This window comes from Haplochromis burtoni, unplaced genomic scaffold (assembly GCF_018398535.1).
Source record: "Haplochromis burtoni strain Fernald_Lab_line unplaced genomic scaffold, NCSU_Asbu1 Contig_6, whole genome shotgun sequence".
NCBI lineage: Eukaryota > Metazoa > Chordata > Actinopteri > Cichliformes > Cichlidae > Haplochromis > Haplochromis burtoni.
In genome coordinates, this window is record NW_024582367.1 from 2,198,659 (window position 1) to 2,221,326 (window position 22,668).

General features: G+C 40.1%; 1 protein-coding gene across 9 annotated transcripts; it reads left to right on the forward strand.

Moving 5' to 3' along the window:
- The first annotated feature begins 832 nt into the window (after nt 1–832).
- osbpl7 (oxysterol binding protein-like 7) lies at nt 833–21,667 on the forward strand. Of its 9 annotated transcripts, none has more exons than XM_014335747.2 (23): nt 833–1,075; nt 1,669–1,730; nt 5,468–5,668; nt 6,096–6,239; nt 6,331–6,384; nt 6,540–6,806; nt 6,903–7,026; nt 7,991–8,109; nt 8,202–8,300; nt 8,480–8,503; nt 10,347–10,497; nt 10,650–10,756; nt 10,865–11,078; nt 11,345–11,491; nt 13,350–13,486; nt 14,043–14,180; nt 15,018–15,081; nt 15,223–15,301; nt 16,118–16,262; nt 16,335–16,485; nt 16,717–16,843; nt 18,525–18,647; nt 20,067–21,667. In XM_014335747.2, the coding sequence occupies exons 3-23, from the start codon at nt 5,537–5,539 to the stop codon at nt 20,173–20,175; spliced, it is 2,655 nt and encodes an 884-aa protein (XP_014191233.1). In that variant the 5' UTR covers nt 833–1,075; nt 1,669–1,730; nt 5,468–5,536; the 3' UTR covers nt 20,176–21,667. The 9 variants fall into 9 exon arrangements, with proteins under 9 accessions (XP_014191233.1, XP_014191241.1, XP_014191246.1 ...); XM_014335755.2 differs by having other exon boundaries at nt 8,202–8,291; XM_014335764.2 differs by having other exon boundaries at nt 834–1,075; nt 10,865–11,033.
- Nucleotides 21,668–22,668: the final 1,001 nt, after the last annotated feature.

The following is a 22,668-nucleotide window of genomic DNA, read 5'->3' on the forward strand; positions in this document are numbered from 1 at the left end:
TGATATTCTTCCTATTTCAGTGTGACGGTCATTTGTGATGATATGGTGCAAAATGTCCAATTATTGGGCAAAATCTTGCTCACACTTTCATGCAAATCTGGGCAGAACTTTTTCACAGACACTACCAATCACATATTCCCATTGGTTGGGGTTATAATGCTTCTGTTTACATTTCAGGAGATTTTGTTTAGTACAGTGCCAGATGGAGTTGTGACCAAGTGGCATAATAAAAACAGCTCCAGCCAAAATAAACACAACTGGTCACAGATCTGATGAGTTAATCTCCATGTTACAGATTACAGCATGCTAATCTGGGTCAAATGGGAGAGATGCATATTACTCATTTTCACTTCAACAGTATGCACCTCTGCACAAGAGCAGGCAAACAGTAACAGTACAACAATGTAATTTAGAGTGCAGAAAAAAAGGAACCGTATTAAAAAAATTTAAGATTTTATTAACAAAACGACAGAAGCTGCAGAACTGAATCTATTAAAATAAGATATAATATTAAAGAAATGGTAAATCATGGTTTATTGTGAATTATTAAGAATTAAGAAGGCCATATCAAGACATTCTGGTGTTCTCCTGGAAGTTATTAACATATAAAGGTCATTAATATCCCCTAAAATACTGTATTAATAAGTTTGTGTGAAGAGGCTTCAGGTTTTGTCCATTTAATCTCTGCTTCAACCTAAAAATGAGTAAACTGAGTGTTCAGAGAGAGGAGCCTGCTTAGATTCACTCTCCACTACAGCCCTAGACTCTCAGTGTAATTCCAGCTAATGCGGATAATGGGCAGGACACATTGCGCATGGTGCGCGCCGCCTGCGACGCACGGCCCTCCTTGGATTTGAGGGAGCTGATGTCACCCGCCGCAGAGAGGGCACGGCGGGTGAGATTATGTGATTGTCTCTGGATAAAGCATGCAGTCTGACTTCTTTTGTTTCAACGTTTGTCGCTATTTTTTCATCGAAATGCTGAGTTTTCACAGATTATTAAACGCCAAATAAGACTTTTGTCGGATTAATCAGACGCGGAAGGACAGACGATGAGAGTCGGAGGTGGATTTCAGGTGGGAGTTTTTAAAAATTGCTTTTCCAAAATAGATTTGAAAATACCAGACAAGCAATGTGAAAGTTTGGGCTAAATCTTAATGGAAAACACAGAATATAACCACCAGTATTCTGTGTAATTCAGCAGTTATGTGTGGTGTAATCTGGACAGCGAATGCGTCATGGGAATATGTTAATCTGCACATACATATATATATATGTGTGTATGAAACAACACTAAAAGCATTTGATTAAAATGAAAGTAACCTTTACTTGTCGTTGTGCTGAGGCAGTAGTATATTAATCCAGATTAGACCCTATGCAGACTTCAGTAGTTTACAGGTGAAACAAAGGACTTGTTAACCAAGGATCTGAAGTGATCAGGACAAGAATCTACCTTTAAAACTGTTTCACTGCCCTTTCTAATGTTTTGTGTTTTAAAAAAATTCCCTCTGAGTTTGGAGTCCAAAAACGTGCTCAGCATTTAGTCTTTTTGATGTAAGTTGCACGTTTTCGTGTATACTAGCTGTCCTGAACACTATTGGTGAGAGTATTTTATTTCACACAAGAGATTATAACAGTCATAATCTGTGCATCTTAACTCCACCCTCAGGTATGATGCATGAAGTCTCCACCTTGGCTCGACTTGTTGTGTTGACCACCATTCCCCCCCCTGTGAGCTCATTACATCACTCATCCATCTGCATGCACATTGTCTTAGAATCAGAATCAGAATACTTTATTAATCCCGAAGGAAATTATGGGTTACAGCAGGCAGCACCCTAATGGCGCATGCGTCATTAGGGTGCATTATCTAGGTTTTCTGGGTCAAATGAGGTCAAACAGTAGTCCAGCAAATAACCATTCATCATCTTTGAGTTATTTATTGTTTTATTGCAGTTTGGAAGTTGAGTTAAATGAACTGGAGTGTGAGTGCCTTAAATGTATGCAACTATGATATTTACACTGTAAGGATAACTTCTAAACATGGGAGATACACAGAGGTTTTTTATTTTTCTGTGTCTAGAACATGAAACCAAAATAAAATGTGAGTGGAAATCATAATCAAACTCAGTGCGGACTATTGTGCATGAACCTTTCTGACTAAGCAAGCTCAGAAACCTGCAAATCCTTTCATCCTGTTTCCACCACATGCTTTCAGTACTGAGGTCAGTTACTCTCATCCTCTCTTGCCCTTACATAACAGCAAGGCAGGCTGCTTCTGGATAGATTTAGACAGAAATCAAACTGAATGCACTGACTTAGCATCCCAGTACTGGCAAAATTACTTATTACAGTGTATTGGAAAGATTTGTAAAGCATTTTGTTGCACCCGAGAAACCTTCTTTAAGTCAGTCAGGTCAAAAAATATAAATCTGAAAGTTATATTCCCACATCTGTACAGTGATTCTGCAGACTGACGCTGTGATGTCTGTGTTAAAATGCAAATTTTAACACAACAAATATTAGTAGCTTGTTCTCAGACTCACAAATTAAATGCAAATACACATAAACTACGACAAATAGAAGAGTTTTCTTTGGAAAAAAAAGTATTTCTTTTCTGCAGCTTTTGAAAGTCATAAAACATTCTAAGTAAAACAAACCATGGCATAAATTTATATTAAGTGTATAGAAGTGTTATTCTGTGGTAATCATGAATAATATTATTGTGTCAGTGCTCTCCGTCTTCAGATCGAGTTACTCCGTGTCCAGGTTACTCTAAGTAGCTAAAAACATCTCTTGAAAAACCAATTAAGAAGAGGTAATCCTCTCCTTGCAGACGGTATTGGCCATGGTGCCACACACTGCACAAGAGTGGATTACCAACAAGGCAAACTGCACGGGGATCCCCCAGAAGCCACAGATTCACCCACCTCCAGTAGTTTTAGCAGTTTAATTAGCTACATATGTGTTAAGTTGCTTAAACAGCTAATTACCCAAAATTAATTAGGCTAAATATTTGGAGATCCTCAGTCCATCTGAGAGTTTTTCTAAAGATTCATATTGCTAAAGTTGTGTTTCATCAAATGACTCCAAACTGATGCAGGATTGTTTGTTGTGTGGTTTGTATTTAGATTAAGGGGGAGGGCCAGAAGGAGCCCTTAACACAGGGGTGGGCAATTCCAGGCCCCGAGGGCCGGTGTCCTGCAGATTTTAGATCTCACCTTGGGTCAACACACCTGAATCACATGATTAGTTCATTACCAGGCCTCTGGAGAACTTCAGGACATGTTGAGGAGCTAATTTAGCCATTTAAATCAGCTGTGTTGGTTCAAGGACACATCTAAAACCTGCAGGGACACCGGCCCTCGAGGCCTGGAATTGCCCACCCCTGCCTTAACAGATCAATCCAGTCATAGTCATACAGTAGCTGTTAAACCAGCCTGTGCAAATAATTACGTCTGCACAGGCTGATTAAAATGTCAATTAAGATTTTCTTGGCCTATTAAATATCAGCAAATGAAAGCTTAAAAAACCATCAGCCTCAAACCCAAAGTAATAAATTTACTGCCACAGATGTCTAAGGATGTGCACACATTTAAAGATCTGGAACCAGGTACATCTGCTTTTTTAATCAAACAAATTTAAAATGTTGCATCTGCTACAAAATAAACTTGTTAAATTAGAAATCTGCTTTCGCTCTTGTGTCTTTGTAAATAAATTAATAAAATAATAATTTAAGACACATAATGTTATTTTATTTATATTTGTACAACTAAACCTGCCTTTTGTGAAACTTAAAAACTTTGATTTAAAAGACAAAATTAAAATCATTTTGCTATAAGAACAACAATAAAAACATGTCAGGAATGAAGACCCAAATATAGACTCAACTGGGACTATATGTATATACACACACGGACACACAGAGGGCGATCACGGGAAGAGGAAGCAGGTGGGGAAATAGGAACAGCTAGCCTTATTGAGCTAAACATACAAACTTTAAAACTGTTAGTTAAAGTTAAAACTGTTGATAATAAATTGTCACATATTTCCCCCCAAATCTGTGCACCTTAAAGCGTGATGTATTCATTATGATAAGATAAAACATAACATATTCTTAGATAAATCTTCCAGCTTTGGTTTTTGGTAAGTAAAATGCTCTAAATCAGTGTGCTTGACTCCAGGATCCAGAGTGATCTGGTTGGAGGATTCAGGTGTGCTGTGCTATATCCAGGTAGCATTTATGATAGCAGGCTTGAACCAAGAGCTCAGCTCTCACCTGTGTTAGGTAACTGGATTACTTAGATTCCTTCCTTGTCTCCTGCTCTGCTCAGTCTGTTAAACACTTTCACTTGTTGCTCATGGAACTTTCACAGCTCTTCATACAGGACTAAATTAAACTGACCTAATGCAAGATTTGGTGAAAATAAGACATCAAGGTAGAAATGTATCAATATATTTAAAGTTTTTGTTTGTTTGTTCAGGCAGGATTGTTTGCCAACTTATTGTTTACTTAAGTCCTGACTTTTTAAAGGCTCATAATTATGTTTATTTTTATTATTCATAGTGCTAGCGGGCATACAGGCAGGAAACGGGAAGGTGTCAAAGGAAGGAATGATATGTGACACAGTTAATATCACAGGTCTCAATGAGAAGTTTAATAATCAGAGGAACATATCAGTTTTCACCTGTCACTGATTAGTTGATCAATTATATTTTTTTAAACCACTGGAATTTAAATATGTTTTAAGAACACAGTTTAAGCAAATGAGCTTCGTCAGCTGATGGTGTTTGAGGAGCCAGAATCTTAAACACTCAAATGATAATTTTTCTCAGATTTGTTTAGATTTGTCGCCCAGAACATTAAGGTTATGAGAAAAAAAATTGACCTTTTGTCTGATATTTAGAAGACTAGTAAAAAAAATAATTATGCACATCCAGTTAAGAGGCTGTCTGCCTTACTTTGGCTAAAATAGATTTTTGTTGCAGCTAAAATAAGTGTGCACTAACTCTTTGCTAAAGGGCTGGTGTTACCTTTTAAAGGCCAGTTTGGATCAGGCGGAAATAAATGGGAAACAGGCTTATTGTACATGGAAGTGTCTCCAAGCCCAGTGTTCACTGATTTGGTTTAAAGGTTTGGTGCAGTTTTTTGTTTTTGATATTATAGGATAGTAGATTTTCTCTGGCAAGTGAAAATGTAAATGTTTGAGAAATCTCTACTTAAGAAGTCTTGTGATGGTTATTTCATTTTCTGATTAGATTTTGACTGCTGTGGATGTGTGATGTGCTTTTCAGTTTTATGTTTATGTGGCTAAGAACAATGGGCCTGCATTGATTCATCAGATGTGGCATTCATTTCTGTTTTAAATTCTGCTTTATAACAGGTTAAAAATGGAAATAATTATAAGGAAGTAGGCACTTGTACTCTCAGAATAATCATCATCTCCTTGGTCTTCCTTTGATTTCAGGGGGATTTTGATAGATCGCAGCAGAACTCGCTCACAACAAGAAGGGGAGTCTGAGGTCGGCGCTCTGAGATGGACCTGTCTGGATCTTCACTCAATCGCAGCCAATCGCTGGCAAGCGGCCTGGAGAAGACTTCCCACACCTGGAACAAGCCAGCCCACTCTCAGAGCAGCAGCACTCTGTCATCTCGCCACTCCAGACAGGTCAGACAGTTCGGTCTATGAAAACAAAATAAATTAGATTCATCAACTCCACATTTCCTCTCGATCATCCCCATCCTCCCAGACGTTTTGAGTCTGCTGAAGTTATATATATGTTTAAAAAGTCACATAACTTAATCAGTCTAATAAACAATCAAAAAACAATAAAAAAAGAACAGTTTATATGATCAGATGCAGCAAAAAAGCCACAAATCTTCAAATATATTTGGAATTTTTGCCTTAAAAAGTATTAAAGCGGTTAATCGGTTATCAAAATAGTTGCAGATTGATTTTCTTCAATTTACAACTTTAGGATATTTCCATTCATTCATTTAAACTTTCATCTTTATCCATTTATTTACACTGTAAGCAAGAAACGACAATTTTCCTGTTGAATCGGACACTTAATTTTTCTTCATACTTTCCACAGATTATCAAAGACTGGGAAGTAATTGACGACCTTCAGGTTGAAATGCAGGGAGCAGGTGACGATCCTCAAGACAGGACCGCCCCGGGAATCTGTGAAGGATATCTTCTCAAGAGGAGGAAATGGCCACTTAAAGGCTGGCACAAGGTGAGAAGTCAGTGCACTCATTCACAATGCTGCTCAAACGTCGGGTCTCTTTAAAATCCGTCAGTTTCAAAAAAGATGATCTCTTTTTCAGCGGTACTTCGTCTTGGAAGGAGGGATCTTACGCTACTCCAAAAATCAACAAGATGTAAGTGAAATTTTATGTTTGTCCAGACAATGCAAGGATTGACCTTTCAACCCAAACCACACCACCTCTAACCCAACTTTAATGTGATGTCTGATTTATTCAGTGTCAGTAAATAATCTTAATAACAAGCTTTCATATCACTTTGTTTTTGACAGGTGGCCAAGGGACGAGTCCAGGGTTCGCTAGATGTTAGTCTCGCAGTAATATCGATAAACAAGAAATCAAATCGGATTGATTTGGATGCAGAGGACATTCTGTATCATATGAAGGCAAAGAGTCATGAACTCTTCTACATCTGGGTAACCAAGCTACAAGCTCACCGCCTGTACAAGAAGAATGAGGCGGCTCATCTTCACAGCAGCGTCCTCCACACTTTGTCCCTTCCCACTGCGGCTGAACAAGCTCAGAGAAATGGAGATTTGGTAATAATGGAGTAAGAAAGTGACGTCAGACTGAAAGCCACAGTTGTTACAGGCCACCGAGAGTAACCCGGTGTTCTCTTGCCTCTAATTTATCAGAGCGCCACGGGGATGGCAGATTCAGCTGGAGCGTCAGGCGTGCTGCCGTCAGCTAACACAGCCGTGAACACGAAGGTGTCTGCCTGGCTGCAACAAAGCCACAATCCCGACATCTGTGTTCAAGGTATTTGTCTAATAATCCTAGCTGCAACGACAAAACTGAACAGGTGATTCTAAAAGTGGCAGTTTGTTGAGTACAGTCTTCAAGTTTCAGCATTAGGTTATATTGCCTGACATCCTCTGTTCTTCAACTTGGTTTTCTCTTTTTGATAATATATAATAATTGAGTGTCCATATAAAACACCCACAAATAGTATTTACAGAAAAGAAGACTTAAAGTAGGTGACTTAAAAATGACCAATATGTCCTATGTGACTATTATTAGATTATTTATTAGGTGTGCAAAATGTCTAACTAACATTTGCTTTTGAGGTTGGTTGGAGTTCAGGTATTTTTCCAACTGTTCCAATAAGACAAGTGTTATTTACTAAATTCATTGAATTACTGATTGATAAAATGGTGAAAGAAACCTAATACAATTATCCAGAGTTTCGTCAGACCTATTAAAATCACATTCACATCTCAATTATTACAAATGTTGAAAAGAAAAAGCTGGAACATTAAAATTAATATTAGTTATCATTAATAATGTATGTACTGTTGGATAGTTTGATTTAAATCAAAGTATATTGTAAACTTTTTATATCTTACATTTTGTATGCAAATTCTTTAGGCATGAAAAATAGCAAGTAACAATAACTGTGAGGTAAAAGTACAATAAGTTTACTTAAATGTATTTTACTGTGTCCCGTTACTGTTTAGAGTTAAATTGGGGAAAATATAGTTAAATTTTCTTTTTTGTTGTTGTTGTCATTTTAACATGCTAACACCATTTAATAGGGGATAGTCATCTGCATAAAACTTGATAAACATCAAGTTGTTGTCTCAGTCCACCAGATTTAAAGAAAAAGGTGTTTTTCTTGCGCTCACAGTGCAACGGCTATTTCTGTATATTAGCTCTGTGGCCAGCAGGACTCTTTTGTGATTAATTAGTTAAAAAAATTTGCTTCCTTGATATTTCCTGCCAGAGCTGAACCGTTGTCATCTGGACCTTTCTGAGCTAAACCGCTTAATCCAGAGGCTGCAGGCACTGGAGGTGGGGCAGGCCTTTACTAATGGAGACCTGCAACGGATCATCAGCATACAGGTGCATATAGGCTGATCATTCAAGCATGTTGTACATACTGCATTATGTCTCCAGCAATAATCACATGAGAAAATAAACCTTTTTTGGTGCAGAATCTGTCACTGGAGAAACCGAAGAAGCCGAAATCGGGGAAGATCTGGGGTCATTCCCGCACACTGTCCAGAGTGGAGGCCCTGGGAATGGTAAGAATGGTCTGTAACCTTCACTTTCTTAAAAAGGACACGATCAACAAGATTGCTAAATGTTCATGTTCAATTTGACATATAGTACATCTTGGTTTTTGAATTCATACATTGAGTCAGCATATTGGGTTTATGAAATCCCAATTCTTCAGTAACATTTTGGGACCTTTCTCTAATCTAATCCAAAGCCTATTCGTGGGATTACTAAATCGGTGAGTCACTATTAGTACATGAGACAACTTCATGCTTAAAAATGTTTGAATGTTCTTCAGTCACACTCTACAGCAGACTTCCTAACCATGAATTATAACTTCATGAATGATGTTTTTTTCCAGGGTAAAAAAGAAAACAGCACTGCCAGTGTAACCCATATTCTCTACTGTGTTGAGACTTCCTTAGTTATACATATGAGAACTAAGGTGCTGCTTGTGCACCTCTCGATTTTTGTAATCTGGCGTACGATCGTGTTGGTTTTTGCTAACATTTTAATGATATAAAAGTACAAAAGCTCAAAGATGATACAGGAGTTGTTGCAACTGCTTGGAAAGATTTTGTGGACAAAATGTTGAAAAACCCCCCAAAAACTCAGCAATTTCTTTGATCCTGGTTTGGCCTCCTCTCCTTCTATACCAGCGCTGATATTGAACTCCAATTGTTCAGGAGAATACTGCAGTTACCTGTGCTGTAACATAACGTGAGCATAAATGGGTGTGACTGTGTGATGTCATCGCTGTTGCTCAAAGCGACCAATGCAGCAGGTAGTGGCAACCGAAGATGTGTCACCTATGGTGTTCACGCTGTGGCTGTATAAGCACAATGTATGAGTGGTTTCTTGTGTTAATCTTGACTGGAACATATTTCTTAGAGCCCTGGAGGTGGAGAAAGAGTCTCTCCACTTTAGGTTGCAATGTAATCAACCGTTTTGCACAAAAAAGAGCATAACAATGGCATGACTGTAAGATGTATGAACAAACTTGTTTACAGCAAATCTGCTTTTCCTGTCTCCAGTAATGTCAGCTGTCTATTCTACAGCTTTGTAGGTTTTCTTTCTTACCAAACAACAGGAAGTGATCAAACTAAAAAATGGCAAATTAATGCATTTATAAGCAGCTTGTAAGACAGAAAACCTGCAGGACTGTGGTAGCAGACATCCACATTTAAGACATTAATATGTCACTGATTAGAATGTTGTAATTTTATAGATTACACTCCTAGCCATGTCTTTATATTAGCCAGAAGCATAGGAGTATTTAATAACAATAATAAAAATTCGGTGCAATTCAGCCATCATCTTAACTAACTAACATCATGTGTAACACCCAAAAGCTCCAGATTATATTCTAGTTTGTACAAATACATGTTAATGTAGATAAATAGGCTCAATAAAGAAACAAAAAGCAAGCTTTATTAGGAACAATTACAGAATACTGCAAAAACCTAATGTATGAAATCCACACAATCACAGACAATCAGACAGGGAAAAGGATACAGAGGGAAAAATGACTATATATACACACACAATGTGGACAATTACGTAAGAAGACTTATGTAGCGAAATAAGACAAAGGTGTAAGAAATCAACAGCAGGTGAAGACAATGATGGGAGTCTACTCATCCAACTCATCTAAAAGAGCACACATTTCCCCAATATCAAACTATTCTTTCCACTCCGTTGTAGGTGCTTTTGTAGTCTCTGTTAACCCCTAACATTAGAGGTCTTCACAAACCCAAAGAGGCCTAAAGGTGACATGCAAATACAACACACAGATGTCCCAAATAGACCCAAAGATCATTTGGATCCTCTCAGATGTTCTGTAAGCACAAACCTGAGATGGGCAGTAAAACAGGACTCCCACTTTCTGCAGTACTAGTAAGATTTGTGAAGATCTCTGTATGTTGGTGGTGCATTCCCATTCCCTGGTATAAACATTGGGACTTCCCTTCATAGTGCTAGTTAAACCTGTGCTGGATAACACAACACAACAGTGACATCTACTCACACAAAGATAGATAGCAAGGGAATCAACCACAGTCCTTCCTCTGTTCACTTCACAGCTGTCCTCAAGTCACCTGAGCAACTCGGCCCACCTCGGTGCATCGGTCCCGTGTATCCCCGACTACGTGTACTCTCAGCTCTCCCCTTCCACGGTCAATTCGCCCGAAGGGAAGAAAATCCAACAGGACATCTACGCTATGTCTCAACGAGGTCAGAGAAACATATAAACACAAATATGTCATCTACCGGTAGACAAACGTTAATTTGAGCACATTTATCCTGGGAATCGCTTTATTGCAAAATATGTAAATGCCACAGATACCTTCCTGTTCAACAGAAACTGTTGTTTAATGCTCCTTTAGTGCTCAACTCTCTGAAGTCGGTGCATGAGACTCTGTCCCAGGACAGGCAGAAGCTGCAGGCAGTCTGGGACGCTAACAACATGCACCAGTCTAACACATTAGCTCAGGTTAGATTTGTCATCTGGACTCTCTGGCACACTTTATCCTGTTTGGTTTTTTTATACTTGGTGGCTGATTTTCTTTGTTCATTCCTTTTTTTCTTCCCCTGGTGCCAGCCTGAGGCAGTGAGCCGTTCATCCCAAGGACCTCCTTCGGTGGCAGACTCGGCTGCAGAATATTTTGATGCCAGTGATGACATCCTGTGGGGCAGCTCCTCTGAGGTGTCTGATGAATCCGGACTAAGTGACGGAAGCACCACCAATTCTGAGCCGGAGGAAGGACACAGTGGGTACACCAGTATCAGTGACCAGGGTTTAAAGTGTATAAAAAGTCAGTGGGTTTTTTTTTCTATCCTAAAAAAAATAGCTTTAATGTACTTGAATAGTATTGCTGAATAGTTCTACCTACTCTTCTTTCTGTATCTACTCTTTGATGTGAATATTGTACTAACTAAAACAACAATTCACACTATGTACAACCTGAAAACCACTGGCACTGATGAAGACTCTTATTCTTGTTATTGCCTGAATAGAAACATCCAGCCGTACTTTTATTCTTGATAATAATAATATTATTTTCTTTAATCAACATTGCAGCATCAGCAACCCGGAAGTACCGTGCCAGCATATCCAGGACTCCCAACAGTGTTGTTCCCAAGAGCACTGGACGTCGAACAAAACTGCCTGTTCACTGTCCTGACAATAGCCACGTGGGGCTCGTGGCCATACTCTATAACAACATAGGTAAGAACCAGAAATCCAGACTTACTCAGTACTTGAATTGATAATCAAATCAAATCAAATCAAATCAAATCACTTTTATTGTCACATCGCATGTGCAGGCACACTGGCACAGCACATGCGAGTGAAATTCTTGTGTGCGAGCCCACAAGCAACAGAAATGTGCAAACACAACAACACAAACCAGCAAATACAAGAATGGCTACATCTGAAACTAATAAATATATGTACAATATATAATAGTGTATGCATTTCTGGATGTGTATACTAAACATTTTCCTGTGGTGTGTGTGTGTGTGTGTGTGTGTGTGTGTGTGTGTATACACATTTTACAAATTAAATAGTAAAAAAATAATAATAATAAATGAAATATATAAAAATATACAGAGTTGAATATGTGCAAAACAAGTGGCATTTATATACAGTGTGGAGTGCATAGTGTTGAAGTTCCAGTAGTGAAGCTGAGGTGTCTATGACGTGTTCAGCAGTCTGATGGCCTGGTGGAAGAAGCTGTCTCTCAGTCTGCTGGTACGGGACCGGATGCTGCAGAACCTCCTTCCTGATGGAAGAGTCTGAACAGTTTATGGCTGGGGTGACTGGAGTCCTTGATGATCCTCCCCGCTTTCCTCAGGCACGCGCTTCCTGTAGATGTCTTGGAGGGAGGGAAGCTCACCTCCAATTATCCGTTCAGAGCACCGCACTACTCGCTGGAGAGCTTTGCAGTTGTAGGCGGTGCTGTTGCCATACCAGGTGGTGATGCATCCAGTGAGGATGCTCTCAATGGCACAGTGATAGAAGGTCCTGAGGATGCGGGGGCTCATGCCGAATCTTTTCAGTCTCCTGAGAAAGAAGAGGCGCTGCTGCGCCTTCTTCACTGTTTTGTTTGTGTGTACTGACCACGTAAGATCCTCAGCCAGATGTACTCCAAGGAACCGGAAGCTGCTCACTCTCTCCACAGCAGCGCCGTTGATGGTGATGGGGGTGTGTACTTCTCTGCACCTCCGGAAGTCCACTATCAACTCCTTTGTCTTTGCGACGTTGAGGGTGAGATGGTTGTCTTGACACCAGTGGGTCAGGGCGCTGACCTCCTCCCTGTAAGCCGTCTCATCACCGTTGGTGATAAGACCCACCACTGTAGTGTCGTCCGCAAACTTCACAATGATGTTGGAGTTGTTAGTGGCTGTGCAGTCGTAGGTGTAGAGTGAGTACAGGAGAGGGCTCAGTACACACCCCTGTGGAGCACCAGTGTTCAGTGTGATGGGGGATGAGGTGATGCTGCCCAGTCTGACCACTTGGCGTCTGTCAGACAGGAAGCTAAGGATCCAGCTGCAGAGGGAGCTGCTCAGTCCTAGATCCTGCAGTTTCCTGTCCAGCTTCGAGGGAACGATGGTATTGAATGCTGAGCTGTAATCTACAAACAGCATTCTCACATACGTGTCTCTCTTCTCCAGGTGTGACAGGGCAGTGTGTAGTGTCAGGGCTATGGCATCATCAGTGGACCTGTTGTGGCGGTATGCGAACTGTAGAGGGTCCAGTGACTCGGGTAGTGCAGAGCGATGAAGTCCCTGACCAGCTTCTCGAAGCATTTGCTACGATGGGGGTCAGGCACGCCTCCACACCCCCCGCCCCCCCCCGGTCGCCAGTCGTTCAATGAGGAGATGGTGGAGGATTTGGGTACAGGGACGATGGTGGCCATTTTGAAGCAGGCTGGGACTACAGACAGAGAGAGGGAAAGGTTGAAGATGTGCGTGAACACTCCAGCCAGCTGAGCCGCGCATGACTTGAGGACCCGGCCGGGAATCCCGTCCGGACCAGTAGCTTCGTGGCAGTTTTCAGAGCCCTCTGTTTTGTTTCTTCACAGGTAAAGACTTGGCTCGAGTGTCCATGCCAGCTGTTCTCAATGAGCCCATTAACCTGCTGCAGAGGCTGTGTGAAGAGCTGGAGTACAGTGAGCTGCTGGATACTGCCAACAACACATCAGACCCCTACCAGAGGATGGTAAGTCTGTCCACACTTAAAACGAGTTAACATACCATAAGGTATACGTCCAGCTCAATGTGTGTAGTAAAAGATTAAAGGAAGTGCCTTAAAACTGCATTCTTTGTGATGGCCAGCAAGAGGCGGCTGTTCTGTTTGCAAAAAGACCTCTGCCTACATATCAGCCTATAAAAAAACAGCCCTCAGCTTTCTCACACTGTGACCTAAGTTAAAACTCTCACTTCGCTATGAACTGGTATTTCCCACATTCCCACACAAGCTTTGTATATCACTTACTCTACTCATCAAATCGAACTTTCTGTCAGTTACCCAAAATGAAATTTTGTCAGAATGGAGCGGATCCAGCATGCACTCCAGGTGGACAAGTGCAGGTGGTTAGAACTTACAGGGGCCTTTGAAGTGATCCAGAGATGCACAAGGAGATGACCTTAAAGGGGAAATATTTAAAATCGCAAGAGAAAGAAAAATATAGCATAGAAAGCAATAACTAAATAAAATTATTTTACATGGAGATAAACAAAGCGACCCTTTATGTTTTGTGTTTTATCTCGTTTAGGTTTACATTGCTGCCTTCGCTATCTCTGGCTACTCCACTGCGACGTTCAGGAACCGCTACAAGCCCGTTAACCCGATTCTGGGGGAGACCTACGAGTGTATCAGAGAGGACCGAGGTTTCCGCCTCATCAGTGAGCAGGTATCTTAATCAGGTGTATCATGGTTGTCTTTATACGCGGAAACCACTCAGTTACCTAGAAGGGATATTTATACAGCTGAACAGATATAGAAAAGTAGGAAAAGATGAATTAGGAAGGATAATCTAATTAATTAATAATAGATAATCATAGAGCTAATGATTATTCTTTTTAATTTAGAGAACTCCAGCATTCCAGCTTATATTTGGTTTGTCTAAGCCTATCAATAATTTTTTACTTTTGAACAGGTTTTTGACAGATCTCTGAAATATCTCTTTAAATATCTTTGTAAAATCGAATAAATTTGTTATGCATCGTACGGTTGATACAAAATCCCACCGCATACCTCAACTTGCCTCAGGTCACACCGTTTGGGAAATGCTTTCTTAGAGCATGAACCATGAAGTGCAGCAAATGAAAGGCTGATACTAACAACAGTGCTGGTGCGGCATTAGTTCTGCCTTGGTGCTTTTTAAGAACCACATATTCAACAGACAGTGTTAATTAGCAATCCTAATCTGAATTAGAAATCTGGGTAATTTCAATGGTAAGAGGATCGGGGTAGAGTCTTTAGTCTGGGCTGTCAATTTTCTAGTTTTTTGGATTGAATGCGTTGAACCGGCTCTAGATTGGTTGGTGGCAAAGTGTCGGTGGAATAGGATTTGGTTTTGTAGTGCATGTAGGTAAAATTGCTGCAGGTAAATCTGTTGGTTTAATGAGGAAGATGTATTAAACGGACACAATGTTTCCTGCTTTTTTAACTTGGGAACTTTGTTTCATTGTTGAGGATGAAATAGTGAAAGACATAATTTTGTGATGAAGTCTCTGTACTTGCCCAGGTCTGCCACCATCCTCCCATCTCTGCCTGCCATGCTGACTCAGAGAACTTCTCCTTCTGGCAAGGTGAACAACTTCTTTTATCAAACCAGCACACTCTCTTTATCTGTTGTAACTAGCTGTTTCTGTCTTCTGACTTAATTATGCTTTTAGGAAGGATGTGAGTATATTGTATAGTGTCACTAATACTTTCTTACATCTGAACAGACCAGCGATGGAAAAATAAATTCTGGGGAAAGTCGCTGGAGATCCTGCCAACAGGAATGGTAAACGTGACTCTGCCGAGGTAAACGATCTGGCTTTATTTTCAATTTTTCCTCTCTGGCTGACATATTATAAAAGAACCCAACCAGCGATTGTTGATATTTGAAAAATTTGTTGGTAGATTAAATGTTTAGCTAAAATGAGATGCAATGAGAAGCTCCTGATATAAAATACAAAGATAAGATAAGATAACCTTTATTAGTCCCACACATGGGAAGTGTGGGTGGTGTGGTGTGACTTAGACATCTGGATGCTACCCACTTCCAGGTGGGGCATAGCAGCTTTTTGTGAGACCATTTACACTAACACATCTGCGTCTTTCCCACTGTGTCAGAAAAGTAGCTTTCCAACTAAAATTCCATTTTAGGGGCAATAATATAGCCAGAAAATTGAATGAGTAGAGTATTCAGTGAACAGCAGTTGGTTTGGCTTTGTAAAGAAAGTGATTTCAAAGCACTGAGCTGGCACACCATCTGAGGTGCCATAATTCCAGTGGTTCACCCTCAGGGCCACACCTTAGGATGGTAGTTAAGCTTTACATTGCCATGAGAAAAACTTCTTAAACGAAAAAGAATAAAACACTTGGTCATACCCGTGAATTGTTTCGCCACAGTCTGGATACTGTGGACTCCTGTGCTGTGTCTAAACTCAGTGTCGCTGCTGGAAACTGATTTTTTTTTAAATTACACATGTTCAAAACCTTAAAAAACCCAAATAAAAGTATGAATCCTCACTTTTGAAAAGCTGCAATCAGAATTATTTGCCATATTTTTTTATTTAAAATTGACCATCTGTGTCAGTGATGACCAAATATTCTGCATTTGTGGGTTTTCCTCAGGTACGGTGACCACTATGAGTGGAACAAAGTAGCGACTTGCATCCATAACGTCTTCAGCCAGCAGCGTTATCTGGAGCATTATGGAGAGGTCATCATCAAAAACCTCAAAAGTAACATCTGCACATGCAAGATTACTTTTGTCAAGGTGAGGGACCACTCAGCGCTCGTGTCTTACACTCTTTAGATGCGAGATTAACAAGTTTTTCTTCTGCCGCAGTCTCGTTATTGGGGTTCAGAAACGAATAAGAATGAGGTTCAGGGTGTGGTGTTGGACCAAAGTGGGAGTGCCATTCACCGGTTTGGAGGTCTGTGGCATGAAGGCATCTTCTGTGACACTCTGCCGACTCCAAAATGCATCTGGAAGCCAAGTGAGTCCTAAATAACTAAGACATGCTTCCTTAAATGTTGTCTGTTTAGTTTTGACCATCATTTCTTTTTAGTCTGAGTCACGTGTTGGGTGCAAAAACGTCTCTTTAGAAGTTTAAATGGAGGTTAAGTGAGATGATTAGGTACTCTTTCTACCAAAATAGCTAATCAGGATAAAGCCAAGTGTCACGTTTGTGCCTCAGTTCACCTAAGAGGCTTCTATCACCCCACAGATCAACAGCCAAAGGATTACCTGCTGTATTATGGTTTCTCCAGCTTTGCCATGGAGTTGAATGAACTCCCTTCAGACTTGAAGCCTCTTCTGCCTCCTACGGATACGCGCCTGCGCCCAGACCAAAGGTCAGAAATCTTTCCAATGCAAAAAATAAAAAGGGAAAACCAAAACAATACTAGATGGGATTTGAACACAGCTGTGGTCCATTACAATGCTCTGGAATATTATCTATCTACAAGTAGATAGATCCATGTACTGCCCACTTTATTAGGCATACCTGTTCAACTGCTCCTTAACAGAAATAAATATCTAAAAAGCCAATCACATGGGAGCAACTCGGGGCATTTAGGCATGCAGTTATAGTTAAGACGACCAGCTGAAGTTCAAACCCAGCATCAGAATGGGGAAGAAATGTGATTTAAGCACTGGGTATTTAAGAACAACTCTGTGACACTGGGTTCAGAAACTGACTCCTAGTCACAGAGAGTATTATACAAATTGTTACAACCAAGGTAGGCAGAAGTGCATCTCTGAAATCATAACATGTTTAATCTTGAAGCAGATGGTCTACACCACAGGTGTCGAACTCCAGGCCTCGAGGGCCAGTGTCCTGCAAGTTTTAGATGTGTTCTTGATCCAACACAGCTGATTTAAATGGCCAAATTGCCTCCTCAACATGTCTTGAAGTTCCCCAGAAGCCTGGTAATGAACTAATCATTTGATTCAGGTGCGTTGACCCAGGGTGAGATCTAAAACCTGCAGGACACTGGCCCTCGAAGCCTGGAATTCGACACCCCTGGTCTACAGCAACAGAAAACTACACTGGGTGCCCCTCCTGTCAGCTAAGAACAGGAAACAGATCACACAGACTCCCCAGAATTGGACAACAGTAGATTGGGAAAAGTTTCCTGATCTGATGAGTCTCATTTTCTGCCGTAACATTGAGATGTTCAGGTTCAAATTTGGCAGAACGGTATAGATCAGGGGTGGGCAACTCCAGGCCTCAAGGGCCGGTGTCCTGCAGGTTTTAGATCTCACCCTGGGTCAACATACCTGAATCACATGATTAGTTCATTACCAGGCCTCTGGAGAACTTCAACACATGTTGAGGAAGTAATTTAGCCATTTAAATCAGCTGTGTTGGATGAAGGACACATCTAAAACCTGCAGGACACCGGCCCTCGAGGCCTGGAGTTCCACACCTGTGGTATAGATCCATCCTGTCTTACATCAACAGTTCAAGCTGCTGCTGGTGTGGGGGATATTTTCCTGACACACTTTAGGCCTGCTGACCATCATTTAAACACCACAGCCTAAACAAGTATTGTTCCTGCCCATGTCCATCCCTTTATGACCACACTGTACCCATCTTCTGATGGCTGCTTCCTGCTGAATAACACACCAGGTCACAAAGCTCACAACAATTTAAAACTGGTTTCTTTAACATGAAAGTGAGTTCAAATGGCCTCAAGTGGCCTTCACAGTCACCCACTCCAACAGAGCATCTTTGGGATGTGGCTGAAGAGGAGATTCACATCAAGGATGTGTAGCTGTTGTCACATGACAAACAGAAAACTCCCCTAGCACTTTAAAGTCCTTCTGTGCATTCAGGGGAAAGAGAGCAATAGCTGTAAAGGCCATAATGGTTGTTTTCACAACTACGTCGGAGGAGCCAGGTAAGAATGGCTTTGTATGTAAAAGTCAGCACTCCTCTGCAATACTGTACAGACTATAGTGTAGCACAAGCTAAAATCATCCAGAAACACAGAGTAAATATGGTGTAAGCTTGATGTCACCTTCTTGCAGAATGCTGGAGGATGGAAGGGTGGATGAAGCTGACAAAAAGAAGGACGAGATTGAAGAAATGCAGAGAGAGCGGAGAAAAGAGCTCGGCAAAAGGGGTGAAGAACATGTTCCACGTTTTTTCAAGTAAGTCAATTCCCTTTAAAATCCAGGTTCATTGATAATTTCCATTTATCTTAATTGTAGTCTTCCAACCTTGATATTTGGTTATATCCTTGTGTCTGTATATTTGAAGTAATTGTACAGTTCAGGTTATTTGTGTGCCACATTTAAAAACAACTGCTTTTAGAGGAAAAAGCAGGCAGCTCCATAGACTGAAATTTGCTTTAGTACATGGATAAATCACAGAGGTGGGACCAAGTCATTGTTTTGCAAGTCTCAAGTAAGTCTCAAGTCTTTATCCTCAAGTCTCAAGTAAAGTCTCAAGTAATGTCAGGCAAGTCAGAGTCGAGTCTCAAGTCACTGGTGTAAAAGTCCGAGTAAAGTCACAAGTCTGAAACTTTGAATTTCAAGTCCTTTCGAGTCTTTAAAAAAAAAAAAATGTCGCAGTTATATGCTAAATGTAAATATTAGACCATGTGATTTTTAAATCTGTTTTTCTCAACACATGACGAAATAGTGAACTTAGAAAATATACACAAATTGTGAAATTGCACCTCTATAAAATGCAGCTCAAATAAACTTAGCTCCAAGAATAATTTTCACCGACAGTTCTGAGATAAGTTGCATGTTATTCTTGGATGCGCTTGTAGGACTGGCTTTAAAATAGCATGACAAAAATATCATACACATTAAAGTTAGTTGACATCACGAAGTTAGATGAAGTCAGCTATCTCATCGAAGCAAAAGAGAAGCACCACCTACCGTTCTTTATGCAACTTCAACTGTCGGACAAAGTTGGAAGTTGTTCCATCTCTGTCTGTGATTCTCTTCTTGCATGTTTTGCATATTGCATTTCGTTTTTTTGTTGACTACTTCATAGTTTATGTACCTGAAAAAAATAACTCCTTGCAGCATTTTTGAGCGTTTGTTTTCTTCTTAAAAAAAAAAATCTGGTTAATTTGATTGGCTGTGCTACAGCTCACGCACACATACGTACGGAGTGTGGTTGAAATAAATGAATGAATGAATTGAATTAATGGTGCACACTTTCTATATAATATGTGTGTTAAATTTTAGATTTGGGGTGAAATATCAAGTCTTTTCAAGTAAACCGGTTCAAGTCCAATTCAAGTCCCAGGTCATTGGTGTAAAAGTCCAAGTCAAGTCACAGTCTTAGAACATTTTTTCAAGTCAAGTCTAAAGTCATAAAATTAATGACTTGAGTCAAAGTCATGTGACTCGAGTCCACACCTCTGATAAATCATTCAGTAAAAATACTTACAGTCCATTCAGTTCTTGCAGCTTTATATGGTAACTTTGTAACTTCAGTAACATTATTTAAACATTTCAAATCATTTCTGCCATCAACAACATGCAAATTCATGAACTGTAGAAATGCCGGTGTGCAAATTATTATTCTTTATGGTTATTTTACATCATCAGGAGATCCAAAGATTCCTCTGGACGGGACGTGTGGTTGACAAACGGGACTTACTGGAAACTTCGAGAGAATCCAGGGTTTGCTAACCTTGAAAACTTAACTCTGTGGTGATGAGATGAGACTGCAGAAATGAGTGGACAAAACCACATGAAAGGACGAGATCATGGATATTCAGCCGTGGATATTCTGGACAGCACGTATGAACCACTCGGAGAGTGAAGATAGTGCTGCGGATCTGTTCTTGATTCTTCTGCACACCCGTGACTGGCTCATGGGAATCTTCAGATACCCAACAAACATTAATGGAAATACAATAAAATCTTATTCATTTAATTTTTTAGATTACTTAAATCAATATGCTGTTTTTATGTGAATTTCTTTTTTCCCCCAACAAACTCTAAACTCTTTAAGACTTAAAAATTGCTTTTCTCTGTGGAGTTTCTATCAGGATGCTGCTTTGTGATAGTTTGATCTATTGCAATTGAGTTTGAGGAAAAAAATTTGGTGGAGTGGTGAAGACCAAAATAGAGCAAAAAGAGTGTAAAGAATATATACATATATACATATATAGTTCTAGAAACTGGAGAAACCCATGACTTTAAATATAAAAAAAATAGTGTCCTTAACTGCTATGTGTGCAAATGTTCTATATTGAGTATAGAATTTGATTCCAATGGTTCAAAACTTTTGAACATCTAAGCAGACCTTTAATTCAGACACATCGGTGGCAGGGACCACCTACAAGGTGCATTACTATCCATTACAATCTAGGTTTAGATAGTAATGGACAAAAACAGCTGGTTCTATTGATCCCCATCTGTGTTCAGTTTTCATTGACACTCCACAATTTTATGGATAATAGAAAAATACTGTGTGTATCCTTTGGCACACCCTGACTCCACTGGAGAACCACTGTGAAACCTCAGTTTATATGTTACAACAGACTCTTTATCCAGGCAAATCTAACTTCAGGCTACACCAGGCCTCAAGTGCCGGTGTCCTGCAGGTTTTAGGTATCACCCTGGATCAACACACCTAAATCAAATGATTAGTTCATTACCAGGCCTCTGGAGAACTTCAAGATATGTTGAAGAGGTAATTTAGTCATTGAAATCAGCTGTGTTGGATCAAGGACACATCTAAAACCTGCAGGACACCGGCCCTCGAGGCCTGGGGTTGCCCCTGGGCTACACTATACACCATATGTTTACTGTCCAAGAAATGAAGTACTGCAACTTGATATCTGTTGCTTCCTCTTTATGAGAACGTTTGCCTATCGTGGCTCAGGACATTCTGGCATAAGAGATTCTTGATTGAGAATTTCAATTCCTTTTACCTGACTAAAGTCAAAGACAGAATTTGTCTGCTTTAGTTACGTTATCATTGAAATTTTCTTTTCCAAAAAATATTATTAACATTTTTGTATGTGTTTTTGACCTGTAATCTAAATAAGAGTTACAAATGTTTAGTAATCACATATTTAAAAGAGGAGATAATATATTATCCTTTGTTTATATGTCATTAATAGCAAAATGAGTATCCAGCTGGTTGGAAATCTGCACATACTGTATTTATACATTACATTAAACTGGTGACATCATGACTGTGTTTTTACTGGGACTGCATTTATTATGAGATGCCCTTTCTTTTAAAAGACCACTGGAAGTTTCTGGACATAAAAGGAGAAATAGACTTGAGATTGTTTATAATTAAGCAAGGCTTTTATTGCACTTCTCTTGCAGCAGGGGAAGGAGCTTAAAAGATGCTTTCCATAATGCGACTATACCATAACACTTGAAAGATGTGTGACACACAGCTAGAATATTTCCTTCTCCTCTTCACTTCTGCTGCCCCCTGAACACGAAGGATGTTATGAGCATAAAAGAAAACATGCCGCAGTAGGAGAAACTATTTTCTCACCTTAAAACCAAGTGTTTACTATTAACCAGGTGTCTGAAGGGGTGTGAAAAAAATATTGTCTTTTATTTGTGCCTTTGGTTTCCTGTGATAAATGATGCAGTTTCCTTCTTTGAACCACTCATGTTGAATGGAGAAAGTTGCAACCTATAATCAGCACATCTCATTAATCAAATTAAATGTGCACAACCTGTAGGTCTCCTTAGTGTCTCCTTATAGATGCCCTGTTTTTGAAACACTGTACTTTAGCTATCTGAAAAACTGTCCATCCAAACCACTTCAAACTTGGCACTTGTACAGCTGGGGCCATAGTGAATTCAGCATTACACACTGCACAAACATCCATTCTCTCGTGTTTCTGGAGTCTAGCCTAGCTATCAAAGGACAGGAGGGTACACCCTGGTTGCATATCGTTTTACTGTGGGAGGAAGCCGGAGTACCCAGAGAGAACCCATGCAAGCAGAGGGAGAACATGCAGAAAGGTCCCGGCCAGATGGTGGAGTCAAACTCAAGGCCTTAACTTCATCATTGTGGCTGCAGCTCAGGAGGTAGAGCAGGTCACCTACTGATCAGGTTAGTGGTTTGATCCCTGGCTCCTCCAGTCTGCATGTCAAGTATCCTTGGGCAAGAAAAGATTTATCTTTTTTCACTAGTTTTGCTTTTGGCTAGGGGCAGTGTCACTACTGG